The sequence below is a fragment of the Sinohyriopsis cumingii genome, chromosome 3, assembly GCF_028554795.1.
Source record: "Sinohyriopsis cumingii isolate HCF-2022 chromosome 3, ASM2855479v2, whole genome shotgun sequence".
In the NCBI taxonomy this organism is placed as follows: Eukaryota; Metazoa; Mollusca; class Bivalvia; order Unionida; family Unionidae; genus Sinohyriopsis; species Sinohyriopsis cumingii.
In genome coordinates, this window is record NC_142963.1 from 33330352 (window position 1) to 33356482 (window position 26131).

Sequence of the window (26131 nt, forward strand, 5' to 3'; positions counted from 1 at the left end):
AGTTTTTCGGTTTCGCAATTGTGGCAAGACATTGGCTAGTTAAAAAAAAAAGAAATCACATGCATTATTTTGAAGGAAGATTGAGACATATTGTCCCACTATAACACCCTGTATTGTAATGATTGTAATATCTTTTCCCCATTTCAGGGACTGGTAGCCTAACGGGTGTAATGACCTTTCTCATTTCAGGGTTCGGTACATGTATTGTGATGGTTCTTGTTGTTGTTATAGGGTTCGGTGGTGTAATGCCTGTGATGTCCTTTGTCATTGCAGGGATCGGTAGTGTAATGGATATAATGTCCTTTTTCATTGCAGGGATCGGTAGTGTAACGGTTGTAATATCCTTTGTCATTACTGGGATCGGTAGTGTAACGGTTGTAATGTCCTTTTTCATTGCAGGGATCGGTAGTGTAATGGTTGTAATATCATTTTCCATTAAGGGATCGGTAGTGTAATGGATATAATGTCCTTTTCCATTGCAGGGATCGGTAGTGTAATGGATGTAATGTCCTTTTCCATTGCAGAGATCGGTAGTGTAATGGTTGTAATATCATTTTCCATTAAGGGATCGGTAGTGTAATGGATATAATGTTCTTTTCCATTAAGGGATCATTAGTGTAATGGTTGTAATGTCATTTCCATTAAGGGATCGGTAGTGTAATGAATATAATGTCCTTTTCCATTGCAGGGATCGGTAGTGTAATGGATATAATGTTCTTTTCCATTAAGAGATCAGTAGTGTAATGGATATAATGTCCTTTTCCATTGCAGGGATCGGTAGTGTAATGGATATAATGTTCTTTTCCATTAAGGGATCGGTAGTGTAATGTATATAATGTCCATTTCCATTAAGGGATCGGTAGTGCAATGATTGTAATGTCCTTTTCCATTGCAGTGATTAGTATTATTATTGTTGTAATGTCCTTTTCCATTGCAGTGATTAGTATTATTATTGTTGTCATGTCCTTTTCCATTGCAGTGATTAGTATTATTATTGTTGTAATGTCCTTTTCCATTGAAGGGCTCGGTATTCTAATGATTGCAATGTCATTTGTGGTGCTATTTTATGATGGGATCCTTATGGCTTGGATACTGTACTTTGTCTACCACTCTTTCTCGAGCCCTATAACCTGGTCAACCTGCGGAAACTGGTGGAATACACCATTGTGCACGCGTGAGTGTAACTCATTCTCTCTCTCGCACGCAGACACACATGTATGCACACGATTTCGAATTTTTGTTGAAGTGTTGTGTTGTTGTTGTTGTTGTTGTTGCGTTTAACGCCATTTTAGGCTCTGCATGGTGGCCAGTATTAATGGTGGAGGAAGAACCCGGGAAAACCCTGGGAAGAACCACTGACCCACAACAAGCTACTGGCAAGCTTTCTCGCATACCCACATTGGCCGAATCCTAGACTCGAACCCACGCAGACATAGGTGAGATGGCAGTGATCCGTAACGGAGAGCGCTTTAGACCACTCGACCACTCGAGGCCGAAGTGTTGTGTTATGATCCTATAAATTTATACAAGCTAGGTCACAATTTCAGAGGAGTAAACATGAAAGACTTACATAATTTGTCTTTATCAAATTATCCAGTATTTCCTCTTCGAAAATATTGCTATTTATTTTAGAATCATTTTTAAAACGGTTTCATTCTTTTTTTTGAGAGATAAAGACATGTTCTAACTTAAGAAGAAAATAGAAAATGGATATGTCATTATGTTTGCTGTTATAGTATACAATAGAAAATGTATATTACTGTCAGTGTTTGCTGTTATGGTATAAAATAGAAAATGTATATCACAGTCTGTGTTTGCTGTTATAGTATAAAATAGAAAATGTATATCATAGTCTGTGTTTGCTGTTATATTATAAAATAGAAAATGTATATCACAGCGTATCCAATTTCACAGGTAGATCATTTCTGTTTGATTATACTCATCTATTCAAGTTCATGTCATCAGAACTTGCATCCGAAAATGGTTAATTAGGTGTTAATAACGTGCATTTCTTATTTGTCAAGAAATCGTTATGGTGTGTGTGTGTTTGTGTGTGTGTGTGTGTGTGTGTGTGTGTGTGTGTGTGTGTGTGTGTGTATGTGTGTGTGTAATGATAAGGCTCTAATGGATGTTTACGTTGTGTTACTTCTCCTGACTTAACTGATCGGATTTTCCAGATTTCATTTCGAAACCAAACAACTCTAAAATTTCACTTCCATAACTACAGTCTTGCTTGCTCATATTTTCCATTCCACCAAGAGGCAATATTCGATCTAAAACATTTAGACCTGTCAAACGAATGGTTTCTTCTTCCATACTCTTTGATCAATAGGTTGGACCATTGCCAAATCACCAAAAAGGTAACTTTAAAATGAAGAAAAATCCACGTAGAGTTGAAGTTAGAAAAATAATAGTAAACTCACACAATGATTTTAAAATGCCAAGATGAATGTTAAAGCAAGAGGACGATAAAAATAAGTTCTTGAAAGAAGAACAAGACTCAAAATGCATGCTCAAGCAAAATGTATTGCTTGATACATGATGATATAATTGTTTTTCTTTTTTTTGTTTGGGGTGGAACGGTGAGTGGATGGTGTTGTTGTGGTGGTGATCTATTTTTACCCAAACAGTAGCTGATAAATCATCTCTACATGAACCATTTAAATTATTTGAAGAACTGTTGCGAGAAAGAACAATTTACATTAGTAAATGCCAATCCAAACTTGCAACATGGTTAATACTATATGTGTTAAATAAATTTATCAATATCGACCACCTATATGAAAAGTAACAATTGGCTTATGTACACACGTAACCTCAATTTAAATATCGTTTTTTGAAGAAATATCGTGTACTGAATATATTTAGTTATTATTATTATTATTATTGTTATTTTATATGCATTATTTTACAAAAAGTGTAGAATACGCGTATGTGTTGTTGTTTCCCAAAGTTTTGTTCAACGTATGATCACTGTATCCTCCTCACTTAAATTCATCGTATATCTCCGTTTTAGTTTATTTTGTGCACTATGACAAAATAATTTCATTACTGAGTCATAGATTACATATGGCTGTAAAACGGAGGAATGGCTCATTTGACGGTCATTATACCCAAGTTTTACTTGGAAACAGTTGTTGGCGCTTTCAAAAATATATACAGTTGTTCAATTCGCAGGGATCAAAAGACAGTTGGTGTATGGGGAAACCAATGACAGCAGGAAATAAAAAAAAACCGTATATGGCTATTCTATTTTACTCATGAACCAAAACGTCGCCTACCGATACATATACAAGTCTTCAATATTGGCAGTCTCCTTCATATACTTGCCATTATTGACTATTCCTGTCAAACCCAGTATCAAACTCTTAAGTACTTTGACAACTTTAATGTTGATGAACGTGACTCTATTTAGACGGTCATTCGCTTGTGGCTACTAAAGTAAAAGTCACTGGTACTGCAAAGAATCAGAATGACTCGCTTAAAAATGTAGTGGATATAAAGAATAGAAGGTAGGATGAATGCGACTTTATTAAAACAGTGATACCGAAAAAGTACACGGTTTACATAAAAACATACAGATTGCACTTTCAGATAAAACGGAGAGGGATAAAGACACCACAATTAATATCTGTTCAAGTATATCGAAAATAGTTCTCGATTCAGACGAAAGAAGCTTCCTATGCTCTAAAGATCTCAGTAAAAACTACAATAGTCTATCTAAAAATAAACCTTTGTAGCTACACCATTTTCCTTTTGATAAGATTATAATGAGAACATTGATGAAGACATGCCCAGTAACATCGACATTGACAACGATGATAACGTACTGAATTATCCGATAACTGAGGAAATCATTAAATATCTTAAAAATAAAAACAATAACAAAACCCGCTCGAATGATGATATGCTCAATGAATATTTAAAAACATATCAAATTTATTAATGCCGATGTAAATCTCCTTTTTCAACTTGATACTTGAGATAGTTTTATACCAAAATCATGGCTTGAAGACATAAGGCCATTGTATAAGCATTGCAGAGATCCTATCAAACCCCCAGAATTACCGACCGATTACTATTCTTAGCTGTTCTAGTTAGTTAGAAACGGAAACAATTATTTTGCTACTTCATTGATTTTAGCAAAGATTATATTTCGGTTTGGAGGGCGGGTCTTTAGAGAAAATTACCGACGAACCATATAAATTTCAAGTTTGTTTAAGAATTATTCTCAATTTATATAAAAATATCACATACTGTGTCAAATTTAATGGACAATAGTCTGTCTGTTTTTTAAAAATAAAGTTCATTGAAGTGTTAAGACAGGTGAAAATCTTTCGCCGATATTATTTTCACTGTTTCTGAACAATCTGGAGTGTTTCATACAAGAAAATGATTGAACTGGAATACATTAGGAACAGAAGGTTCTGACACCGAAATGTGCTTTAAATTTGATTTTACTACTTGCAGATGATACTGTATTTGAAACTGATACAGACTCTTTCTAAGAAAGCTAAATATTTCTTTCATGATCATAATCATCAGTCCCGTAGTCTGGTAGACTGTTGGGGGCACCACACAAGACCGATCAACCAGTTTCCTCCATTTCTCTCAATTTTCCGCCTTTCTCAGTGTGTCGCTCAATGTCAAGCCTGTCCACTCTCGAATGTTATCTTCCCACCTCTTTCTTTGCCTGCCTCTCGTTCCAATTCCTTGTACACTGCCTTGTATGATTGTCTTGGCAAGTCCTGATCCCTGCAATGAAAAAGGACATTATATCCATTACACTACTGATCCCTACAATGACAAAGGACATTACAACCTTTACACTGCATATCCATGCAATCAAAAAGGACATTATATCCATTACACTACCGATCCCTGCAATGAAAAAGGACATTACAACCATTACACTACCAGTCCCTGCAGTGAAAAAGGATATTATATCCATTACACTGCCTTGTATGATTGTCTTGGCAAGTCCTGATGATAGTGAGACATGCCCATACCACTACAGTTTACGTTTTTTCACTGTGATCAGGAGGTTATCGTTAGGCTTAATGGCTTGTTTTATCCTTTGCCGTATTTCGTCATTGGTGACATTGTCTTTGTATGTGACACCGAGGATCTTTCGGAAACATCTCATCTCTGCGGCCTGTATCCATTACTCTAAGTCAGATTTTACGGTCCATGATTCGCAGGCGTAGAGAATTATGGAGATCACCAGTGAGTGCATCAGTCTGACCCTTGAACTCAGTGCGATGTTTTTGTCGTTCCAGATGGGCTTCAGTTTTGTCAGCGCTTCTGTTGTCAGTGCAATACTGGAGAGTACTTGAGGCATCGATCCTTCATCTGTTACAGTTGCCACCAAAAACTTGAAGCTGTTGACTGTTGCTAGCTTCGTACCTTTGACCCTGTTGTCCGTGCTGATGCCCTTGGTGTTGTTGGTCATCATTTTGGTCTTCTCTGCACTGATTTCCATGCCGTAGGCTGCAGAGGTTTTGTCGAGGCTCTCTACTACGCTAGTTAATTCTTGCTCATTTCCTGCTAGTCCATCAAAATCGTCGGCAAAACATGATTGTTCTGCCTCCAATGCTGACCATCCCTTCACGCTTTTCAAGTGCGTCGGCCATAATTCTCTCCAGAACGATGTTGAATATGGTGGGTGAGAGCAGACAGACATGTCGGACTGCGACTGTCGTTCTGAACCAGTCCCCTATGCTGCCGTTCAAGTATACTGCACTGGTAGCCTTGCCATAGAGTTGCTCTATTACTGTGATGAAGTTGGTATTGATGTTGTACAGTCTCATGGTCGTCCACAAGGCTGCATGCCCTACCCTGTCAAATGCCTTCTTGAAATCCACGAAGACGTGGTACAGATCTTGCTGGTGTTGGATCTACTTCTCACCCAGTATCCTGAGGTTGAAGATCTGCTCTGTTGTGATGCACCCTGCTCTGAACCATGCATGCTCCTCGGCAATGATCTTTTTAGCCTGTGGCTTTAGTCTGGTCAGCAGTATCCTTAACATGACTTTGCTTGGATGGCTTATAAGACTGATTGAACGGTGGGTTTGGCACTGTTGCAAGTTGCCTTCATTGGGGAGGGTGATAATTAGTGATGGGGTTCTCTGTGATGGCAACAATCCTGTTTGCCAGAACTTGTTGAAGATGTTAGTGATGGCGCTAGTCATTGCTTCTCTCCCCCCCCCCCAGCTTGAATCAGTTCTGCTGGGATGTTGTCCACTCCTGCTGACTTCCTCTTTTTCAGAGATCTCACTGCGGCTTCTACTTCTTCACGTATGAAAGGGCGGTTGTCATTGTTAGTTGCTGGAGGGACGTTTACTACCTCTGGATCTATTGTGACTCGGTGGTTGTAAAGTTCTGCGCAGTACTCTGTCCATCGTTCCAGAATATCTCTTTCTTCTGTGAGGCAGTTTCCGGCTTTGTCCTGTAAGGAGGTAACCCGCCGTTGTTTTGTTCTTGTTAGAACTTGGACCAGACTGCATGCTTTCCTGCTGTTGTTTCTTTTCAAGTTTCCCTCAATGTCTTTGGATGGTTTATTTGGGTAGACCAAATCTGAAAAGTAAATGTCAAATTAACAAAGACAAAAAAGATAATTAATTTTTAAATCGCGTATTTGCAATCAGTTTCAATTTACATTGGGCGAAAATACTATCTATATTTATGAGGAATTTAAATACCTAGGTATTATTTTACCCCCAAATCGGAGATTATTAAAAGCTATTAAACAATCTTCAACAAGCAAACTGAGCCTTGTATCTTCTAAACAAAAGAATAAACAACTTGCACATTCCATTAGATTTACCGTTACAAATGTTCCACCACAAAGTTCTACCTATTTTGCTGTACGGATGTGAAGTTTGGGGTTTAAAGATACACGGATTATTGAAAATGTTCACACCTAATTCCTAAATTATATCACAAACTCAGAAAGAGCACGCCAGTTGCTTTCCTGTTTTCAGAATTTGCTAGGAAACCAATTGACATTCGTATTAAATGTCGCGTGATTGGTTTTGAATCTCAGTAATAAATACAAAATATTACAAGAGGTATTTTCTCTACGCGAAAACACTAACTGCATATCAACTGATGAGATTTATTTAATAACCTGTAAAAAATGTAGCATGCAATATGTTGGACAAACACTACAACAAGTTTCTAAGAGAATGAATAATCATCGCTTTCATATAAAGAATTATAGAGATCCTCAGTTTTTCTCTAATGTTTCAACACACTTTAACACCAATAATCACTCTCTACTTGATTTTTCTTTTATGCCAATATATATTGTGCATGGTGACATGAATAGACTCATAAAAGAAACTTATTAGATTCATAAGTTAGATACTCTGTGTCCTAATGGACTTAATGCTAATGCACTATATAAAATTGCTTAATTTAAACTGATATATTGTATATCCTTTATACCAATATAATTTTATGTATGACTGTTTATCTCTAGTTTATTTTATTATTTTACTAATTCAAGTTTCATTAGAGACTCGTGTATCTTTTAGATCCTGTCATATATCATTGTTATGATGATGCATATCATTTATGACGTTACGCAATGACGTAATTGTTGTTTTAAAATAAAAGACGTCATCCGTTACTTTCAAAACATTTCGTGCCTGAAGAAGAATACATTAAATGCGAATCTAGTTGCACAGAATTTTCGGCGTTTGTGTTGTTTTTAAGCACAATTACGTGTTATATATATATATATATATATATATATATATATATATATATATATATATATATATATATATATATATATATATATATATATATATATATATATATGTATGTATGTATGTATGTATGTATGTTTGTGCGTGTAACACGTTACAATAATTGATCTTCACAATCTACTGTCTTTTTGGTTTACATCATGCGATAATAATGGACCCTTCCATTGGTTTTGTCATGTATCTGTTTGTACACCAACATGATTACGTGTTTTACATCATACGATAATAATGGACCCTCGCATTGGTTTTCTCATGCATTTGTTTGTACACCAACATGTTTTATAAGTACTCTTTATAGAAATTGGCACATAACATAATGTGAGTATTATGCTGTTCTCATACGTCGCGTGCGTGTGGCCTGGGATTTCAATATCAATAAACGTTCTGAACGATAAAGGAAATCTGCCAATCACAATTTATAATCATCGTTGTGAACAGGTGAACATTGAATAAATATGACCATTAGAACAAGACTGTCTTCATTTACCATGCATCATTAAATTCCGTTCTCATATTTATTTATACCATTCGTTTGAAGAGGATGTGCAATATTTTTTTAAATATGCAAACTATTATAGACAAAGAATAAGTCATTCTAATATAAGCATATAATAAGTCATACTATTGTTTATTCAGATCTCCTATAGTCACTTTACGATTTTGATATTCTGATCTCGCATCTGATTCTTAGTTAATGTAATATCAGTCAAAACAATTAGGTAAATAATTAAATTAAATAGAGTAAAAGTAAAACGAGTACTAGTGTATCTAACGATTATTGCATCTGTTGAAAAGCAAACGAATGAAAACTATAAAGTTTGGAATAATGAAACAGGCATTATGTTGTTGTTGTTGTTGGGTTTAACGCCATTTTTCAGCACACGATAGGCTATGCATGGCGGCCAGTATTAATGGTGGAGGAAGAACCCAGGAAAACCCCGGGAAGAACCACCGACCCACGAGAAACTACTGGCAAGCTTTCTCACATACCCACATGGGCCGAATCCTAGACTCGAACCCACGCAGACGTGAGATGGCAGTGATCGGAGAGCGATTTAGACCACTCGGACACTCGGGGCCCCTGAAACAGGTATTAAAACAACCAATGAGCATGATAATTCTGATAAAAGAATTTTAAGTCCACATTACCTATCTCTTACATCTAAAGGTGAGAGACAATGCCACTTGCACTAACCATCGCTCTATGATGAAAAACGTTATTTAATGGATACAATAAACACATTACTATACGGTTATAATAGTTAACAGTGTATTTCATTTTTTTGGTGAATATTTAAATACTTTCATCTCTTATTGCAATAGAAGACACAGCTTTATTTTCTTTCAAGAATAATATTTCGTAGGCTACTGTCGTTTGAACAAATTGCTACTAAAAACCAAAATATTCCTCCAAAGTATTTTGTTACTGTGGTGTCTTTTTTAATTTTATTTTGTGTGCTTGACCTTTTTTCATGATTGAGGATACATATTTGGTACGTACCCGTTCTTTGTATTGTAGTAAGCTATAAATAGTTTGTTTTGTTTAGATTTGGGCTCAATATCCAGCCTTGATTTCTAATTTTTGGGGGCAGGGCATATTTGCATTTCTTCATTTCTTTCGGAAAGGGGCTCGCTTATTTATAAAAAGAAGTGCCCATGTACAAACTTAAATATGAAATTAACATAATTGTGGTATACATCGTGGATAATAAAGTAATTTTCGGCAGACGTGATGAGATATCTATATTGACTCAACCATGTTAAATTTATAAAATAACCCCTTAACTTTAACATGAAGGCCGCCAACTTGAACTTTCAAAGTCATTTGGTATCGCAATGCCAAATCAACCGATTCCATCCTGGCTTTATATCACCAGGTTAGTAAGGATGTGTGTTGGATTGTGATTAAGTGTATTTAGTTTCCATATCGACCCACAAGGGCAAACCTATGGACGTTTTTATCATTAAAAACACATTAGAGCCCATAGCGACTCAATCCAAGATGGCCGGAGAGTACTTTCTCGAATAACCTCAGAGTAGATGTGCACGGTATTACCGCTATACCGTTTGACTGGTGTATATTTTTCGTCGTATGTACCAGAGTACTTTTTGCCTTCATCGGTAGTTCTGTTTTTCCGTCAGTAAAGAATTTACGGAAATTCCCGAGTAATCTTGTTATGAATTAAATGACCTGATCAGCATGTTTTAATATTTTGTGACAAAACAATTCCAGCTAATGTTTTTAAAGACAATTGTATTTGTCACAAATTTTGAATATTACAAATATTCCTAAATGGTGGCCAAACGGGATGTTGTGAAAGATATGCAGGCCATTCCAACTTTTAGACATTTTTTTTAAGATTAAAACAAACAAAACAAGAACAGCAAATAAACAACAAAAACAACGACATTTTAATTGTTAACTAGCGTATGTTAATGTGTTCAGTACATTCATTCCTCTGTAAGACTGTTAATCATCTTAAGATTTTCAGGAGAAAAAGTTGTTTTCTGTTGAAATTTTCATAAATTGTCAAGTTCATAAGATATTTTACTAGCTATCTTTGATAAATGTCTTGCTCTGGTGTTGGCATCCCACTCAAAGTTTCCCTGCCTATTAAATTAGTATGGCAGCTTGTACACAGTAAGCTTTAATATAAACATTTCTATTTTTATCAACAAGCTCATTATTGCCAGCACAATGTCTTTCACTGGGTGTTGGCTGGCTCTCTATGATAAATATCTTGCCCAGGTATTGTCATCCTACTCAGAGTTTTCCCTGCCTATTATGTTAATAAATTGTTGGGATCCTACAATTTTATTTACAATCTCTTTATTGTCGGCAGAATGTTTTTTTACTAGGTGTCTGCTGTATCGAATTATTATACATCCTAGTTTAGTTAGATTTTTGATTACAACGTATACAATAATTAACATACACATATAAAATTCATCGACTATAAGGTACTCACCATTTAATTTTTCGGGGGAGGGGAAGCGATTTCTTTGGAGTTGAGATATTTTCTTTTTCTTTTGTCTCAAGATATTTATATGTTTTCAAATAATATAATGGCTATATCAGAGCAAGATATTTTAAAAGAAAAAGCGTCAGGTCTCATAACTTTAAATTGTTTGCCCCATATAATGGCAGTATACCGGGGTACGATGTTCAGAAGTACAGCAGTATACCGCAGTACAAATATTTTCGTGATACCGGCTCTACCTCACAGTAACATCTTTTTTGACCACATAGCGACCCTGTTACTTACGTATGTAAGCCTAATTTTACTGTCATTCCCGCTTGCCCAGTTTCAAATTATACAGTCAAATATCGCACAAGTGTATTTCATACGTATATCCAGCATCAAATTACAGAGTATGGATACATCCCGAACGTGCCTTCGAATATGACAGACTTTGCAACGAATATATCCGAGTTTCCCACGTCCAACTTGCAGACGACACCAGATTCTCGGAACACATCGGAAATAATCCGCAACGACGTTTACAGCTCACCAGCAAATGAATTTTGGCTGTAAGTAATATTCTCCACATAACATCTTATTTTGTGTTTTATTTCTTTCAAAGTAATTTCAGACTGGCATTGCTTGACCCTTACCTGAAGTAGTATATATCGTTAACATGCTTGGGAATACAACCAGTCAGATTTGCAATATATGACAAGTATTTTCTGTAACGACACATGTATTTGGTATTTTCCCCCATAAACGATGTTCAGTTTTTATATCTCTGAGCATGTCCAGCCTATACGATCGCAGACTATGGATCTGTATGAGTTGTCAATATTTGTCCAGGACTATTGCTTATATTCAAACATATTTTTCATTCCTTCTGGAATAAATGTTTTCTTAAATTTTGTGTAGTTTCGTTCCAAAAGCATTATAGAGATTACCCGCCTAGCACCTGTTCCTAATCTATAGCAGCCAGTGACGAGTGCTTGAGTAAACAGTGAAGTTATGCTCAATATATTTTAAATCAACATAATCTTGCAATGTAACAATACCATTCTTTCAGAAACAATGTCCTTAGGAGGTCGTCGTCTCTAGAGGACTTTGGCACGATTCAGACACATCTTGCGCTATCTCTGCTGGCATGCTGGATCTTAATATGTCTGTGTATGATAAAGGGTGTACATTCGATCGGGAAGGTAAAGATCATTGCCATATTAATTAAATTCTATGTGCACACATCGATTTCTCATCAGAGCTGATGGTGCAGCTGGTTGGAACTTGCTTTGTTTGTGTTTGGCCTACAAATATAGGGGTTTATTAAGCCTACGATAGTATGTGTAAATTATATATATGTTTAAATTTGGCATTAGTTAAATGATAAGCTATAGTTATATACTCGATAAATTGTAGTATGGGGCAATTAAACCCCGGAGTTTTCTCTACCAATAGTCTTTGAGTCCTTCGCCCTACGATATGACTGGCATCACAAGAGAGAATATTATCCATCTGGTTTATTGTATGGCAACGGTTTTCTTTCCGAGTTGTATATAATGAGCTCTCCTTTTCTTCACATGGGCCATATGTTCCCATCATGCGCCTCTTTACGGGCATCTTGTTTTTAATTTTTCATCATCAAGTTAATTGTGGCCAATTAGTTTCGACTATTAAAGTGAAAATACTCATGCCTCGTCAATATGTCGGTTGTAATTTAGACAGTGCTGCGTTGCTGTTTGAACAAGCTATTCTATATAGTTATGTCACAAATGTTGGTCCATTTTGAAGGCACGTCGGAGAATGAGACATTATATGTAGTCAATAATCTTTTTAAATAAAAATTCACACGTCATATAGGGAAGACTTTTGGACACTGTGACCTAACTTGACTGCTTCCTGATAACTTTCCGCAGCTGAAGGAAAACCGTCTTTATTTCATCCACATGAGCTTGTATCGTTGTTTACAATTTGCCTACAAATCATGCATCTAACCGAATAATTCTGCAAGGGAGGACACTTTTCCCTTCCTTTGCTACCTATTTAAGAATCAATGCTGATATTTTAAGCAACAGCTTGCGTAGCGTAATAAAGTTTGTACCGATGTTTATCTCAGACATTTGACTTTGTATATCTACTCTAAGCTTGACTATCTACACTAAATTGGACTATCTACACTAAGTTTGACTTACTATCTTGCCTTTAATGAATGCCAGACCATGTCTTCAAGCTACCGCTTGAAATGTCACGATCTCGAACGCTTGATATGCAAGTGCAACACACTGATTTGAACACTACTATCCCCTTATGGTTCCATAGAAAATCATGTTATTAGTGGGCGTAGTACGTCACTTTCAGTTGACCAATGAGAGGATATGATTCCATTCAGCTCGGCAAACTTGCATATTACACGGGTGCGATCATGACCATGTCGACGCTGTTAAGTCCATGCATGATTTGTATGTAAGGTATAAGCAATGATACGAGCTCCTGCGATTCCATCTTCTGAAGGACACATGACTTCAAAGTGCAGAACATTCTAAAGGCCCAAACTAAATTTATATTAAAATATTGTCTTGCTTGTTTTTTCTGGAATGTATTAATAATGTGTTAGAAGCAGTTTTGCCAGTCTTTATACCTGCCAATTGTGTAAAATTGAATATTCGGACCTCTATAATATATATGATTTCTAGATTTCATTCCTGCTGTCATAATGAAAATTAATTGAGGGTTTTCAATGTTGCTCTATTTCGTATTTTCGCTATTCGATGTATCATTTAATTGTTCATTACAAGATGACACGATAAATACAATTAATTTTCATTGCCCACCATTTTATTTATTCGCTGAATGAAAATCTCTCTCTCTCTCTCTCTCTCTCTGTGTATTCTAGATTTTTCAGTGATTCTTTTTTGCTCTCGCAGGTTCGAATTTTCTTTTATTATTAATACCATCAATTTTTAATGTGCATCTTTCCATCTCTCTCTCTCTCTCTCTCTCTCTCTCCGATACAGACAAGAGGCTGGAGACGGTCTAACATCACTAATCAATTTTGAATTTGGTAACGTCTATGCGTAGATTAACAAAAAAAAAAAAGAGCTTAGTTTATCCATGGAATTCTACAAGGTAGAAGACAGGAAAGTGTCTGACGGGAAAAACTCCATCATACAATACTATCTACATTGGTAAAAAAAACAAAACATTGTTGAAATTTTATTTTTTCTCTTTTCAGGTGGTGTATGTCACTGCCACATTACCCTACATCCTGCTGACAGTCATTTTGATCCGTGCTTTGACGCTTGACGGATCTGAAGACGGGATAGAGCTGTACTTGAAACCTAAGTTTAGTACACTTTTGGAATTCCAGGTAATCTATTCGAGATACGTTTTCATATATGTGTTGATCATAACACTGAAAGTCACTCTGTGGTTCACAAATGGTATTAAAGTTGCTTGTTATCCACAAATATAATAATATGACTGCATTTATAGTAAAGTTAATTGCACTTGCATATGTCGAGTCACTGTATTGATGTAGCCGTCTATATGACTCACTGTACTAATTAAATACCCATAGCAAACCTATGCAAACATCATAATATTAAAAAATTCAATAACTTCAAATTTCTGAGTGCTCATGATCAAACCTATATTTATGAGTATAGATGAAACCTGGATGACTTCTTCTGTGTAGAGAAAAGTGTAAGAGCCGCGGCATTTTTTTTGACGCACATGCGGTTGAAACATATGCTTTCAATTCTGCACCAAAGAGTTAGGTGCTAATTACAGTAATGAGTGTTCTAAACTCAAGACAGTTAAAAGACTGAAATTCCATCAAGAAAACAATGTCTATATTTTTTAAAGTTACAACTAGGATAAGCTAGTAAAATATTCTTTTTGTCCTACAAAATAAAGTTCATTATCATGCAATCCTGGCCACCCAAACCCATATATGCTCTATTGTATGCCAGGCTGGTTCCCATTTTTGCACACAATTAGTACCATGTGTCCTTGAACGCCAAGACTCTTATGTCGTTCGTCCTTATTGTATTGGGTGGATTATTATTTACTTGTGTAATTGTATCATACTATGCTGCGATTTGCTTATTATATGTATTATATACGGTTGTTTTCCCGTTTTATGTTGCGGATTGTTTTTATATGCAATGTGGTTTCGACATTATATGCAATGGTTTCGTTAATATATCAGGTACTTGTGACATTGCATGCGGTGGATCTGCCACCAGATACGGTAACGTCGTTTTTATATGCGGTGGTTTCCTCAATAAATATAGTGCTTTCTCAATTATATTTAGTACATGTCTCTTTATATTCTGTGCTTAACTCCCTTTCATTTATATTCGGTGATTATGCCTTTATATGTGGTACTTCCATCTTCACATTCGGCGGTTACAGCCTCCTGCCCTCCCCTTTTTTCTTTCAGAGCAACCATGTGGTCTATCCGCGTGGATTTGTGAGAAAGCTTGCTAGCAGCTTCCCATGGAACGGTGGTTTTTCAAAGGGTTTTTCACTTGTTCTCCCTTCACCAAATATGTTATGTATAGCCTGTCATGTGTTGAAAATTGGCATTAAATCGACAACATCCCCACCTCCACAATTTCACCGATCTTTTAAATGAGCAAGAGTGTCTTCACAGATTCGAGGTTTGCCCATTTCGGTTCAATTCGACTGATTTCATAATTGTAATGTTCACTTTCAGGTTTGGCTTGACGCTGCCATTCAGGTGTTTTATTCTTTGGGGCCGTGCTGGGGAGGAGTTATAACGATGGCCAGCTATAACAAGTTTCATCAAAGAAACATCAGGCAAGTACCCGATTTCAGACTGCCTTCCATCTTACCCTTCCCTACCCCAAATCCCCGTCGCTAAGTAGTGCAAAGTTTATACGTTATTTGTGGACTGACTTTTTGTTTCAAAAGCTTTTCTTAAGAGAAAAACAGATGAAATTTAGAACAAAAAGGTCCAAAGAACGCATTTGGAGAATTTATATGTGGATCAATTACATTGGAACACATTTTGTGATGTTCTGCACATTTATCGCCTTTATTCGTTGCCTGCGAAAGTTTATTCACATTGCCAATACTTTCCCTTCCATTCTCGCCTCCCCTCCCATCTCTTAGAGGGTGGGAATGGCGTAAATTTTGGGAAATGGAGTGACAATCAATATATGATAAGACTCAGAAGAACCGCTCGTCCTATCATCCACTCATCCTCTCGTCCTTTCATCCTTGTCGGATACAATTGTGCCAAGTGAACTTTACTGCTTACTCATCCCTAGAACAATTAGATAAAGATTCGCACGTTGAAAAAGAACACTGCATTTTCTACTTTTGAGAGGCAGCGAAGTTCAACACCGGTTAATACCTAGCATGCGTCAATTGTCAATAACCTTTGCTTATTGTGCCAATTTCTTTCAGTATAGAACATATTAACGATGGAAGCAGACATTGTTTTTTTCTTGGTGTGTGTGTGTGAGTTTTTAAACATGTACCTGATGCTAGCTTGATACTAAAGTGGGTCAAAACCATAAAAATAGTTTTGTTCAAAGTGAAGACAGAGGTGTGCGTAACACTAGACGAACAAACAATTACAAAATAGAACTTTTAACTTGTCTCAGGTCTAACACCAAAATATGTATGCTAACTCGTGAAAACGGTCAGTTTCCAGTGGCGGATCCAGAAACATGGGGGGGGGGTTAAACAAGATCTGATTTGACTGAATACAAGGCATAAAACCAGTGTTGAAGCTCCTGAAATATTACACTTATCCAGGCATACTATTATCAATCAAGTTGTAAAGGAATCTTAATCTCTGAGATGTCCCGGTTGTTTTGCGCTCATTTTGACGGGGAGGTGGGATCTCCAGGCCTTTATGGATCCGCCGCTGTTTTCTCTACAGTAAACAGACACATCTGTTACTGAAATTCTCACTGCAAACGCGAATGCCATTTAGAAATTAAGACCATGTATCTAATTTTTATATAATCTAAGGACCCGTGTATGTGCAAGGTTTTTAATACGCTTGCTTCACTCATAACATAGAATTTTCCAGATTGGGATTTGTCTTAGTATTATACTTACATGTAGTACCGGTGCCATTTTGTAAAAGCATATAGTGTAGTGGAGAAGTGTACCGTGATGAGCAACATGATGTTAGATAATATTGGAGATGATTTTGTTATTACTGATATTGTTGTCATTAGGGAGTATAATTTTCAAAGTTACTTTGGTATAGCATGTGTAATGATCATGGAGTTTAACCTATCGCTGCTATCACTGCAGATAAATTTTAAGTGTAATTTTATTTGAATCTATTTTATTTCCAGTGCAACCTTCATCGTCATTTTTATGGCTGGATTTACATCCTTATATGGTGGTTTGGTAGTGTTTGCTATGATAGGATTCATGGCAAAAGAGGCCAACCTTCCTCTACTGACTGTGGCAGGAGCACCAGGTCAGTTTTTGTTGATCTTGTGTGTGTGTGTGGGGGGGGGGGGGGGGTTAGAATCTTTTTGCACCTCCCCCTTCTTCGTGAATCTGCAGTAGCTCACGGGTAGAGTTTTGGACTCGCATTCTAGATGTCGCGGGTACGAATCAAACCCGCACCAGAACGGGTCAGCTGTTATTGTACTCCTTCTATTCCTCCTCCTTCTGATCTTTCTTCTCAGAGAACCAAATGATCCACCTCGGCCTGGTGTCAGGATAATGTGATTGGGTGGGAGATGAGCTACATGTCTGCGGCATGATGCTCCAGTGCTAGACATCACAATAAACTGCCACACTGCAGACGTCGTAGTGATATGGCTGAAAAAATTGTTAAATCTACGTTAAAATTTAAACCACACACACACACACACGCACCTGTATTTCACAAAACCATCAAACGAATGGTAAATGACTGTCTCTTCTGATATGTTCTGTCCAAAAAACTACTCTCAGACCTTCGATGTTATCAGATGCGAGAGAAATATGAATAGCCTATTCAACATAGAAAAGTCCTGAATTTAATACGATTCATAGCAAAGGCAGATTGGGGAGCAGACCCGAAGGTCTTGCTACCACTTTATACAAAATATAAACTTAATCATAGCTCAGATATGTACGGATCAGCTTCTAAATCGTGTCCGCAGTTGCTTGATCTGATACACAAAATCAGGGACTTGGACTTTATCTGGAAGTATTCACAACCTCCCCTAAAATGCTTTTGTTTTGGCGCAAATTAAACACCACTTTATCTTAGACAAACAAAACTGGCGTTTTAATATTCTACCAAGCTGTCTTCTAATCAATATAATCCCGCATTGCATAGGCCCAAATGCCAACCAGTGCACGCTCATAAACCAAATTCATTCAACCTTATGACAAACTAATTCGTCCTCGCCAAGAAGCATACAAATTCTGTGTTGCAAATATTGTAAAATTCTCTATTTCAAAATCACCACCCTGGATATCCCAAATTCCCATAACAATATTTCATTTTTGCAAATAAAATGTCGTCAACAAATCCTTAAGTTCAACAAAATCAGAGTCTTCTTTATTGGCAATACGTCCAAGTATGTAGACGTTTAAAAAATGGAGAAAATAATTGGAGCTACCAATTCGGTTAAAGTAACAAATCTTACTTTTAATCTGCATCATAGGGCCATTACTGTGCTGACGTGTTATTAAATCTTACTCCTACAAGTACCGTTTAACTTTTTCAGGCCCCGGACTTGTGTTTGTGGTGTATCCAGAAGCCGTCAGTCGTATGCCGCTGCCTCAGGTCTGGGGAGTGCTGTTCTTCTTCATGCTCATCACGGTATTTCTGAATTCTATGGTATGTAGACTGTGTAATAGAAGTCTAACTTACGGTAACCTTATCTCTTCAAGTCCCTTTGATATTTTGCTGATATGGAAATCAAGATCAAATCCAATTGATATTTTCAGCTGAGTTGCCAAATCCGAATTATCTGACACTTTAGGCCCGCTTTAAGGTATGTTTGCATCGACTTTAACCAATATTCTTCTAGTTTCTGAGTCCTTTTAACTGCCTCATTGTCAGAGGCATACAGTTTTCAGCTTTTATGTGTTCAAATACCGTTGGTTTATTCAACAATAGCAGCAATTTCAGCCTTGGTAAATCCCGCCTTTGCGAGTTTTTGCAATAATATTAAAGCTGCATGGAAGTAATAATTTGTATTTTTCAAAAAAGTTGTTTTAAAAATTCAGAAAAGTTAGTTTCAAATGACAAATAACATGTTTTTTTTTTGACAATTTGGGGTGAGGGGCGATGTTCAAGTATTTGACATTTGACCTAAGGTATGCCTTACAATCAGTTGAATAGCAAAACACCTGTTGAGTCAAGTTCTTGTCATCTCGTACGAATCTATCGTGTATTATATTTGTAAATGTACATGCTTAGCATTGTTACATGTGATAAGAATACATCTGATACTAAAAATGCTTTCTTACAATCACGAAATGTAGAATCTGTATATCCCTGTCAGAGAATACATAATTATGCTGCAGGAGTACATTTGACAAGTCTCAAAGATACAACTTAAAGCTAGAAAAAAACATATCTTAGGAGCTATCTCTCATGACTGATTATGTTAATTCCTACGGGCTTGCATCCAAATGAATTAGTACAGTACCACATCACAATAGGCAGTAGGGTTGATAATCTTGTTGTTTCTTTCCACTTTAAATATATCCACTTGTTTAAAGAAAACACATTGTAACTTCCTTGATAGAAAATAGTGCAATTTAAATATTCTCTGACAGATCCTACATCCCAATCTCGAAGAAGCAATGTCCTTAGATGGGTACGACAGTAATTTGAAGATTTGTATCATAAGCGTATCCTGCTACATGATTATTGTCGTCATGGTAATTGTTTTAAAGACAATTGATGTTCTTGTTCCAGTTCGGTATGGCAGAGACTGTGGTCGGTGCATTGATAGACAGCTTCCCCCACTTCTTACTCAGATGGAAAATTTATGTCGTTATAGGAGTCAACGTTGTCTTATTTGTATTCGGACTACCTTTCACCACAAATGTAAGTTTTAAGGTATTAATTTAAATTATGTTAGTTTCTCACGAATGAAGCGTTGTATTCAATGCATGTTTGTTTTGTATTTAGTAATTTACGGCACATCAACACTTTAAAAGTAATTACTCCAGTGGGAAGAAAAGTTTCTTGTCAAAGGACACATCACGATAGCCAATCCGTGTATATGTGATTATTTATAGACAAAACGTCATAATGACTTGTTATTTTAATTATATAATAGAAAGAAAACATTCATTTTACAATGCCGTCATAGAAACCACTAAATGCCATTTAAACATAAGGCAAATACTATCTGCGGTTTCAATGACGATAGTATAAGGTCAAGCCGAACAAAATGAAAACTTCAGAAGAAACGAATTTAGAATTCTTTTCCTACGTCATAACAAGCAAAGGAACAGAAAAGAATTAAACATTATTAAAATATGTTCTGATTCTGTTTAAGGCTTTTTAAAGTTTCATTATGCCTATTTTTGTAATTATGTTTTAATTATTACTGGTTCTTACCTGGAAAAAGCAAAGTCATTCACTTCAAATACGCATAAAAATCACAAAATTGGACAAAATTGTTAATAATGAAACGCTTTTTGTGTTTTTATTTTCCTTATACTATTCGACGACGACGTGAGGATTATGTGATTCTCTTATCTTCTCTCTCTCTCTCTCTCATGTACTGGACTTCCGAGTTCAGTCTCACATTCCTACGTCACAGGCAATCGGAATATTTCGGGGTTTTCTATATTAGCTTTCAATCTTGTCTGATTAAAAATAAATTAATCAATCTGTAAAGCAGCTCAGGCAAGAAAACCAGCTGTGAATGATAGCTGCTACGATAATGTCTCTGGAGCTTTATACAGTTTTTATAAAAACTTTCAGCAGTATTAGAGGAAAAGGTTTATTTTAGTCAAATGTGTCTTTCAAAATGGCGGCATCTTATTACCAGTAATTCTACTGTAGCCACTTATGGTAATCTACGTATCTCCCTCAGAAAACGCTCTCGTATCAGGTTTGTATTGCTTTCATTAGACAATCCGGCCGCTGTGCAAGAACAAGGACCGCTCCGGTGGCCTAGTGGTTAGAGCGTCCGCCTCGGATGCGGGAGTTCGTGGGTTCGATCCCCGGCCGTGTCATACCAAAGACTTATAAAAATGGTACTAACAATTGCCTCGCTTGGCGCTCAGCATTAAGAGACTAGTGTTAGGACTGGTCGGTCTGGTGTCAGGATAATGTGACTGGGTGGGACAATTGTTAAAGCTACGTTAAAAAATCCAAATCACACACACACACACACACACACACACACACACACACGCAAGAACAAGGTATCTGCTCTTGTCAGTAATCCATTTGTCTGTTCCAGGCTTTTTATATTTGGTTATGTTAACATTCACGTAATGCTGGGTGATTTCAAGAATCTCCCACATTATACATTTTACCGTTTGTAAACACACTTTGTTTATTAAACATTAAACTTCATTAAGTTCAGTTCGCAAAATTGACCACCACCATTTAGGCCTTATGGAATTGCGGACTATACAATATTGACTTACCTTTGAAATTGAAGAGCTCGACAACTTGCAAAAGCTATGCACCTCCGAAACTGAATATTTGACAACCAAAGTGCTCCAATGGGCATGGGCAATTTTAGGGTTTTGAAAAGTACAAGTTAACATTTTAACGACGAATTTTACTTATTTCAAATTTCTATCAAGACTTATTAACTTCATCTTAGCAAGTAATCATAAAAAAGTAAGAAATCAAAGGGGCCAAGCGTTTGAACCATTTTGTTGTTGCTTTATTAAAATACTCAGAAAATAATGGAACACGCAAGTGGTCTCACTGCCAACGAATCAAACAACATCTGCGTGAGGTTTGAGGTCAGTCTTTCCCAATTTCCAAGGACCCCAAGTCAACTTTCATGGCAATTAAGTATTCTTAAATGCACAAATACCACAAACAGATTTACTCTACTCAACAACCACAAATGCAGGAATGTCTAATTTCACACTTGCATGGTTTTCCTTGCTTCACATATGCATGATTCAACAGGGTGCTTTTCTAAGCCACAGACCAGTATTTCATGCCATATACCACGAAACAACACCCAGATACCTAATACTCAGAATTATTCCTCTCTGAAAATACTAAACATTAGTACGTCAAAATATCCTGAGAATTCCTTACATTACGAGGGGTTCTTTTACGAATCGGATCCATTCTGCCATTAAGTTTCACGAATACAAAATGCACGCTCATTTGAAAGATAGAATTATGTCACCACTTTGGAAGTTAAGACAATAAATTATAACAATGTTCTTAGACTGATATTATTTTGCATGTGCATGTTGATATTTTAGACTGATTCTACACAAGAGTACGGAGACGAATAGACTGGTTTATTATCTGTACGCATATGCTTTCAGGGCGGTATATACCTTTTCCAACTGTTTGACTGGTACAGTTCTTCCATCGGCTTACTATTCGGATCAACTGTTGAGGTTATCGTTCTCGGATGGATCTATGGTACAAATGTATAACTTATATATATAACTTATATATAAAATAAATCAATCTAATTGTAGTTGAAATTGGAAGTTAGATAAGAACTGATGTCCGTTGTACACTTAATGTTTCAACTTTGCAACAGTGGTTGCTTGTAAGACCTCATGATCTGTTTGAATATTTTAATTTATCTGTTAAATATATGTCGTATAGATTATCCAGTTAATAGTTATTTCTGATAGGCAAACTCCATATCTGTGTGCACCTTTACCTCAACAGACAATAATTTATTGTTACAGAAAGATAATGTTAAGTCAGTTTCATCTAACAACCAGATCAACACGTTGACAATACTGTCATTTTCAGTGGAAATAGCTACCTTTTAAATAATCTATCGACTCTCTTTGAAAATAATGTGAATATATGGATTTAAAAAATTGTATTATTATTATTATTATTATTATTATTATATCCACCCCATAGTACCATTGATATATATGGTATACTTCAGCAGTTTACGCTACGGATTCTACCTGAATTTATGGTCGAATCTAGTAGGACAACAGTGATGAATACTAATAACATCGCTACGTCTATCACAACTGTTGTTTTTTTATAACTGTATTATCTTGTACCATAGGCTTTAACAGACTCAGCAATGACATCAAATTAATGACTGGTAAAGATAGTTCCGTCTTTCTGAGGACCATGATTTGCATCCTAACACCGATTACTGTTACGGTAAGTTTACACACACCCGATCGCCCGCACGCGCACGCTCATGCCCACATGCGAAAACGGTCTTATTCTTGTACATTTAAGAGAATAACTAAACTAAATAGTAACTGAGAGGACCAACTTCTTGAAACAAGAATCTGTTTATTGCAACTGAAAGATCAATAGTTGAACTCAAACTTGCTATTACGCAAGACTAGTTCTTTTTTATCCCCATACGCTAATTTACTGGCCATTCATCTGATAATAATTTATCTTTAATCTGTCAGTGCATATGCCTTAATTTTAATAATCACTAGCCAAACAAAGTTAAAGGATGTTATATCTGGTAATCACCAACACAATGTAAGTCTAAATGTGTTTTGGAAAAAAAAAACAGTATACAGCGCCATAAAGAGATGATTAACTTTTGAAAAAGGATGTGTGGCAGACCTTTTCATAAGGCAATCACAGCTAACGAAACACATCCCTATGTCGTCAAATTGCTGGTATTGCAAATTATGGCAATTAACTTCTTTCAAAGACCCAAATGCCGCCGTTACTTGCAAAATGTCGTATATGGCAAATCTGAATAATAATGTGTTTTGTTTTATTGATTTGCTTTGATATGCTTTTTTAGCAATATTTTTCTTTCCTTTAATTTTTTGTCCATATTTGTGTGAAAAAGTCTGAAATTTCATAATATAATATAAAGCAAATTTTAGGTCAGAGGAAGATTGGCCTACAATTTTGCCCCGGCATTGTAACTATTTTATCATTTTCCTATTATTTTTTTTTTTGCAGATTTGTTTCATTCTGAGAATGACTTCATATGGAGAGCCGGATTATGGGGACGGATACAAGTACAAACCGTATGCCATTGCCATTGGCAATTTCTTGGCATTCTTTCCCATAATTTCTCTCATAATTTCTATGATAAGGCAATGTTGTGCGACATCTGGATCCTTTAGCATGGTAGGTAAATATATTATCAAATATTTTGTATGTTGTTGCGACTTTTTGGTCTTAAACTATGTAACAGAAAGAAGCGAAACCAACAAAATAACTGCAAATTCAAATGACAGAGTATCTTGAATTGAATCTCACATAATGCAAAATGTTCTATCACAAGTCCGAAGTATTGTATGTTCCAAACGAATTCCAATAACCTTGAATGTATTGATGCACCAGTAGTCTTGAATGTACTGATGTACTTATAGTCTTGATGTATCACAATGATATAATCCAGAATGTCTTTGAATGTGTTCATAATGATTCCAAAGTAGTGTTTTAGTCCAAAAATCAACGAGTACTTTGTAATTCCAATGAAAAATTTAAATAAAAGATTCATCTCAAATTATATATGAACACAACAACAAAAAAACTTATCATACAAAAACCATATATACTAAATTTCACTTGACAAAAGACAACATAATTTCCTGCGGAAAAACTCTGATTTTAGTAAACATTTCAAAAACTTGACAAAAATCAGATAAGCCAAATTTTTATTCTCAATCGCGGACAAAACTGAAGCACACAGGATAAATCAAATATAAATAACAACATATCCGCCTTATTCTTATATTTATCGATTGCTTTAAAAAAAAACAAATACGTTTGTCTGTATAATCTATGACTTTGTTATTTGATTTTGTGTTCAGTAATGTCTGTTTCTTTTGCAGAGACTGAAAAGTTTGCTTGCACCTACACCAAAATGGGGGCCGAATGACCGGAAAACTAGAAAAGAATATATAACCCTATATGACCAGAAAGAGTCATTTTTCAAAAGAGTAAAATCCAATCTAATAGGAACCCAAGACACGCCCTTGATTTGAATCACATACCAATAGCGTGTTCAGTATATCTCTCCCTTCAACCTCTAAGTATTGTTTTAGTTGATATTAGTAAGGTTTGTGACTGTACACTTTTAGTATCGTATTTCATATCCAAATTCGGTATGAGCACAATATTCGTTCGCAAATTCCGGGGAGTTTTCAGTTATCGAAAATGTGACTTTGGATCACATGATTTATGCATTTCCAATTTACACATAATGTTTCACATTTCCATCGAAAAGCAAGCACATCGGTTGTTTCCAGTTACTGCCGCAAAGGCAAAATACGATCCGTTTGCATTAGATTTATTTTGATCATTCAGCCAATCTACAACTACCCACTGATTTGGTTAAATTCCACCGCTGTAAATTCATAGTGCAACAATGCTAATTAAATCACTTTCGTACTCACCCATACTGTATGATTAAGAAGAAATCCGCTTTAAGTTATAGTTTCAAAGAATAACGAAAAGAAACCGTGTTCAGGTGTGGAGTTCACAAAACTTTTAATTCGAAACTAGAAAATGTCCTTTGGATATATCTCAATTAAGGAAGTCTGAACATCCGTGTATCACTAAATTATAATTATGTACAGTACTGTATCGTAATATCATTTAGCATTTTAAATAATACTGATCTATTAATTAGTTAGAAATATATGTGTTTTTTAAATAAGTTTAGATAATATATATTGGCAGTTGCAATTATTGTGTTAATTGTGTTATTATTATTCTGTACCCAGTTGAGACAATAAGGCAACCTTAAACCAGGATTACCAAGCTGCCTTCTTTTCCCTCTAGGAAATTCGGCTATTGTGAATACTGTTCGTGATGTTTTGGTCTAATTTTATGACAAGCAATAAGCAACGTTCCTGTTGGTCAGTTTGAAAAAAAAAAGAAATCTTAGTATAGACAATATAGTATGAGCAGTTTTGTTAGTGATGGTCAGTTGGAGGCGGTGATGTGTGATCTCCCCAACTCCTTATAATGTTGGTTTTCGTTATCCAGGAGATGATGGACTAGAGTGTTATTGCCCGGATTGCGTGCGCGCGCGCCCGCGTGTGATTTGGATTTGTAACGTAGATTTTTAAAAATTTAGTCATATCGCTACGATATCTGCAGTGTGGCAGTTTATTGTAATGTCTAGCACTTGGGCATTATGCCGCAGGCATGTAGCAAAATGTCCCATCCAATCATATTATCCTAACGCCAGGCCGACCAGTCCTAACACTAAGCTTTTAATGCTGGGCGCCTAGCAAGTCAACTGAGTACTATTT

The 26131-nt window shown here is 36.1% G+C and overlaps 1 protein-coding gene across 3 annotated transcripts in view; it reads left to right on the top strand.

Annotated features, from left to right (window-relative positions):
- LOC149802656 (sodium- and chloride-dependent glycine transporter 1-like) overlaps positions 1–25808 on the top strand; it is a 57545-nt gene extending 31737 nt beyond the window's left edge. The window contains exons 1-12 of one of the 3 annotated variants that reach the window (XM_089952021.1): positions 1026–1174; positions 11148–11307; positions 11808–11940; positions 13968–14102; positions 15456–15559; positions 17080–17207; positions 18457–18569; positions 19659–19790; positions 22226–22325; positions 22945–23045; positions 23823–23993; positions 24704–25808. In XM_089952021.1, the coding sequence (XP_089808147.1) occupies positions 1036–1174; positions 11148–11307; positions 11808–11940; positions 13968–14102; positions 15456–15559; positions 17080–17207; positions 18457–18569; positions 19659–19790; positions 22226–22325; positions 22945–23045; positions 23823–23993; positions 24704–24856 (1569 nt within the window). In that variant the 5' untranslated portion in view covers positions 1026–1035 and the 3' untranslated portion in view covers positions 24857–25808. Of the gene's footprint in view, positions 1–1025; positions 1175–11147; positions 11308–11807; positions 11941–13967; positions 14103–15455; positions 15560–17079; positions 17208–18456; positions 18570–19658; positions 19791–22225; positions 22326–22944; positions 23046–23822; positions 23998–24703 lie in introns of those variants that run through there. The other 2 variants (XM_089952020.1, XM_089952019.1) reach the window with 2 other exon arrangements.
- The last annotated feature ends 323 nt before the right edge of the window (positions 25809–26131 follow it).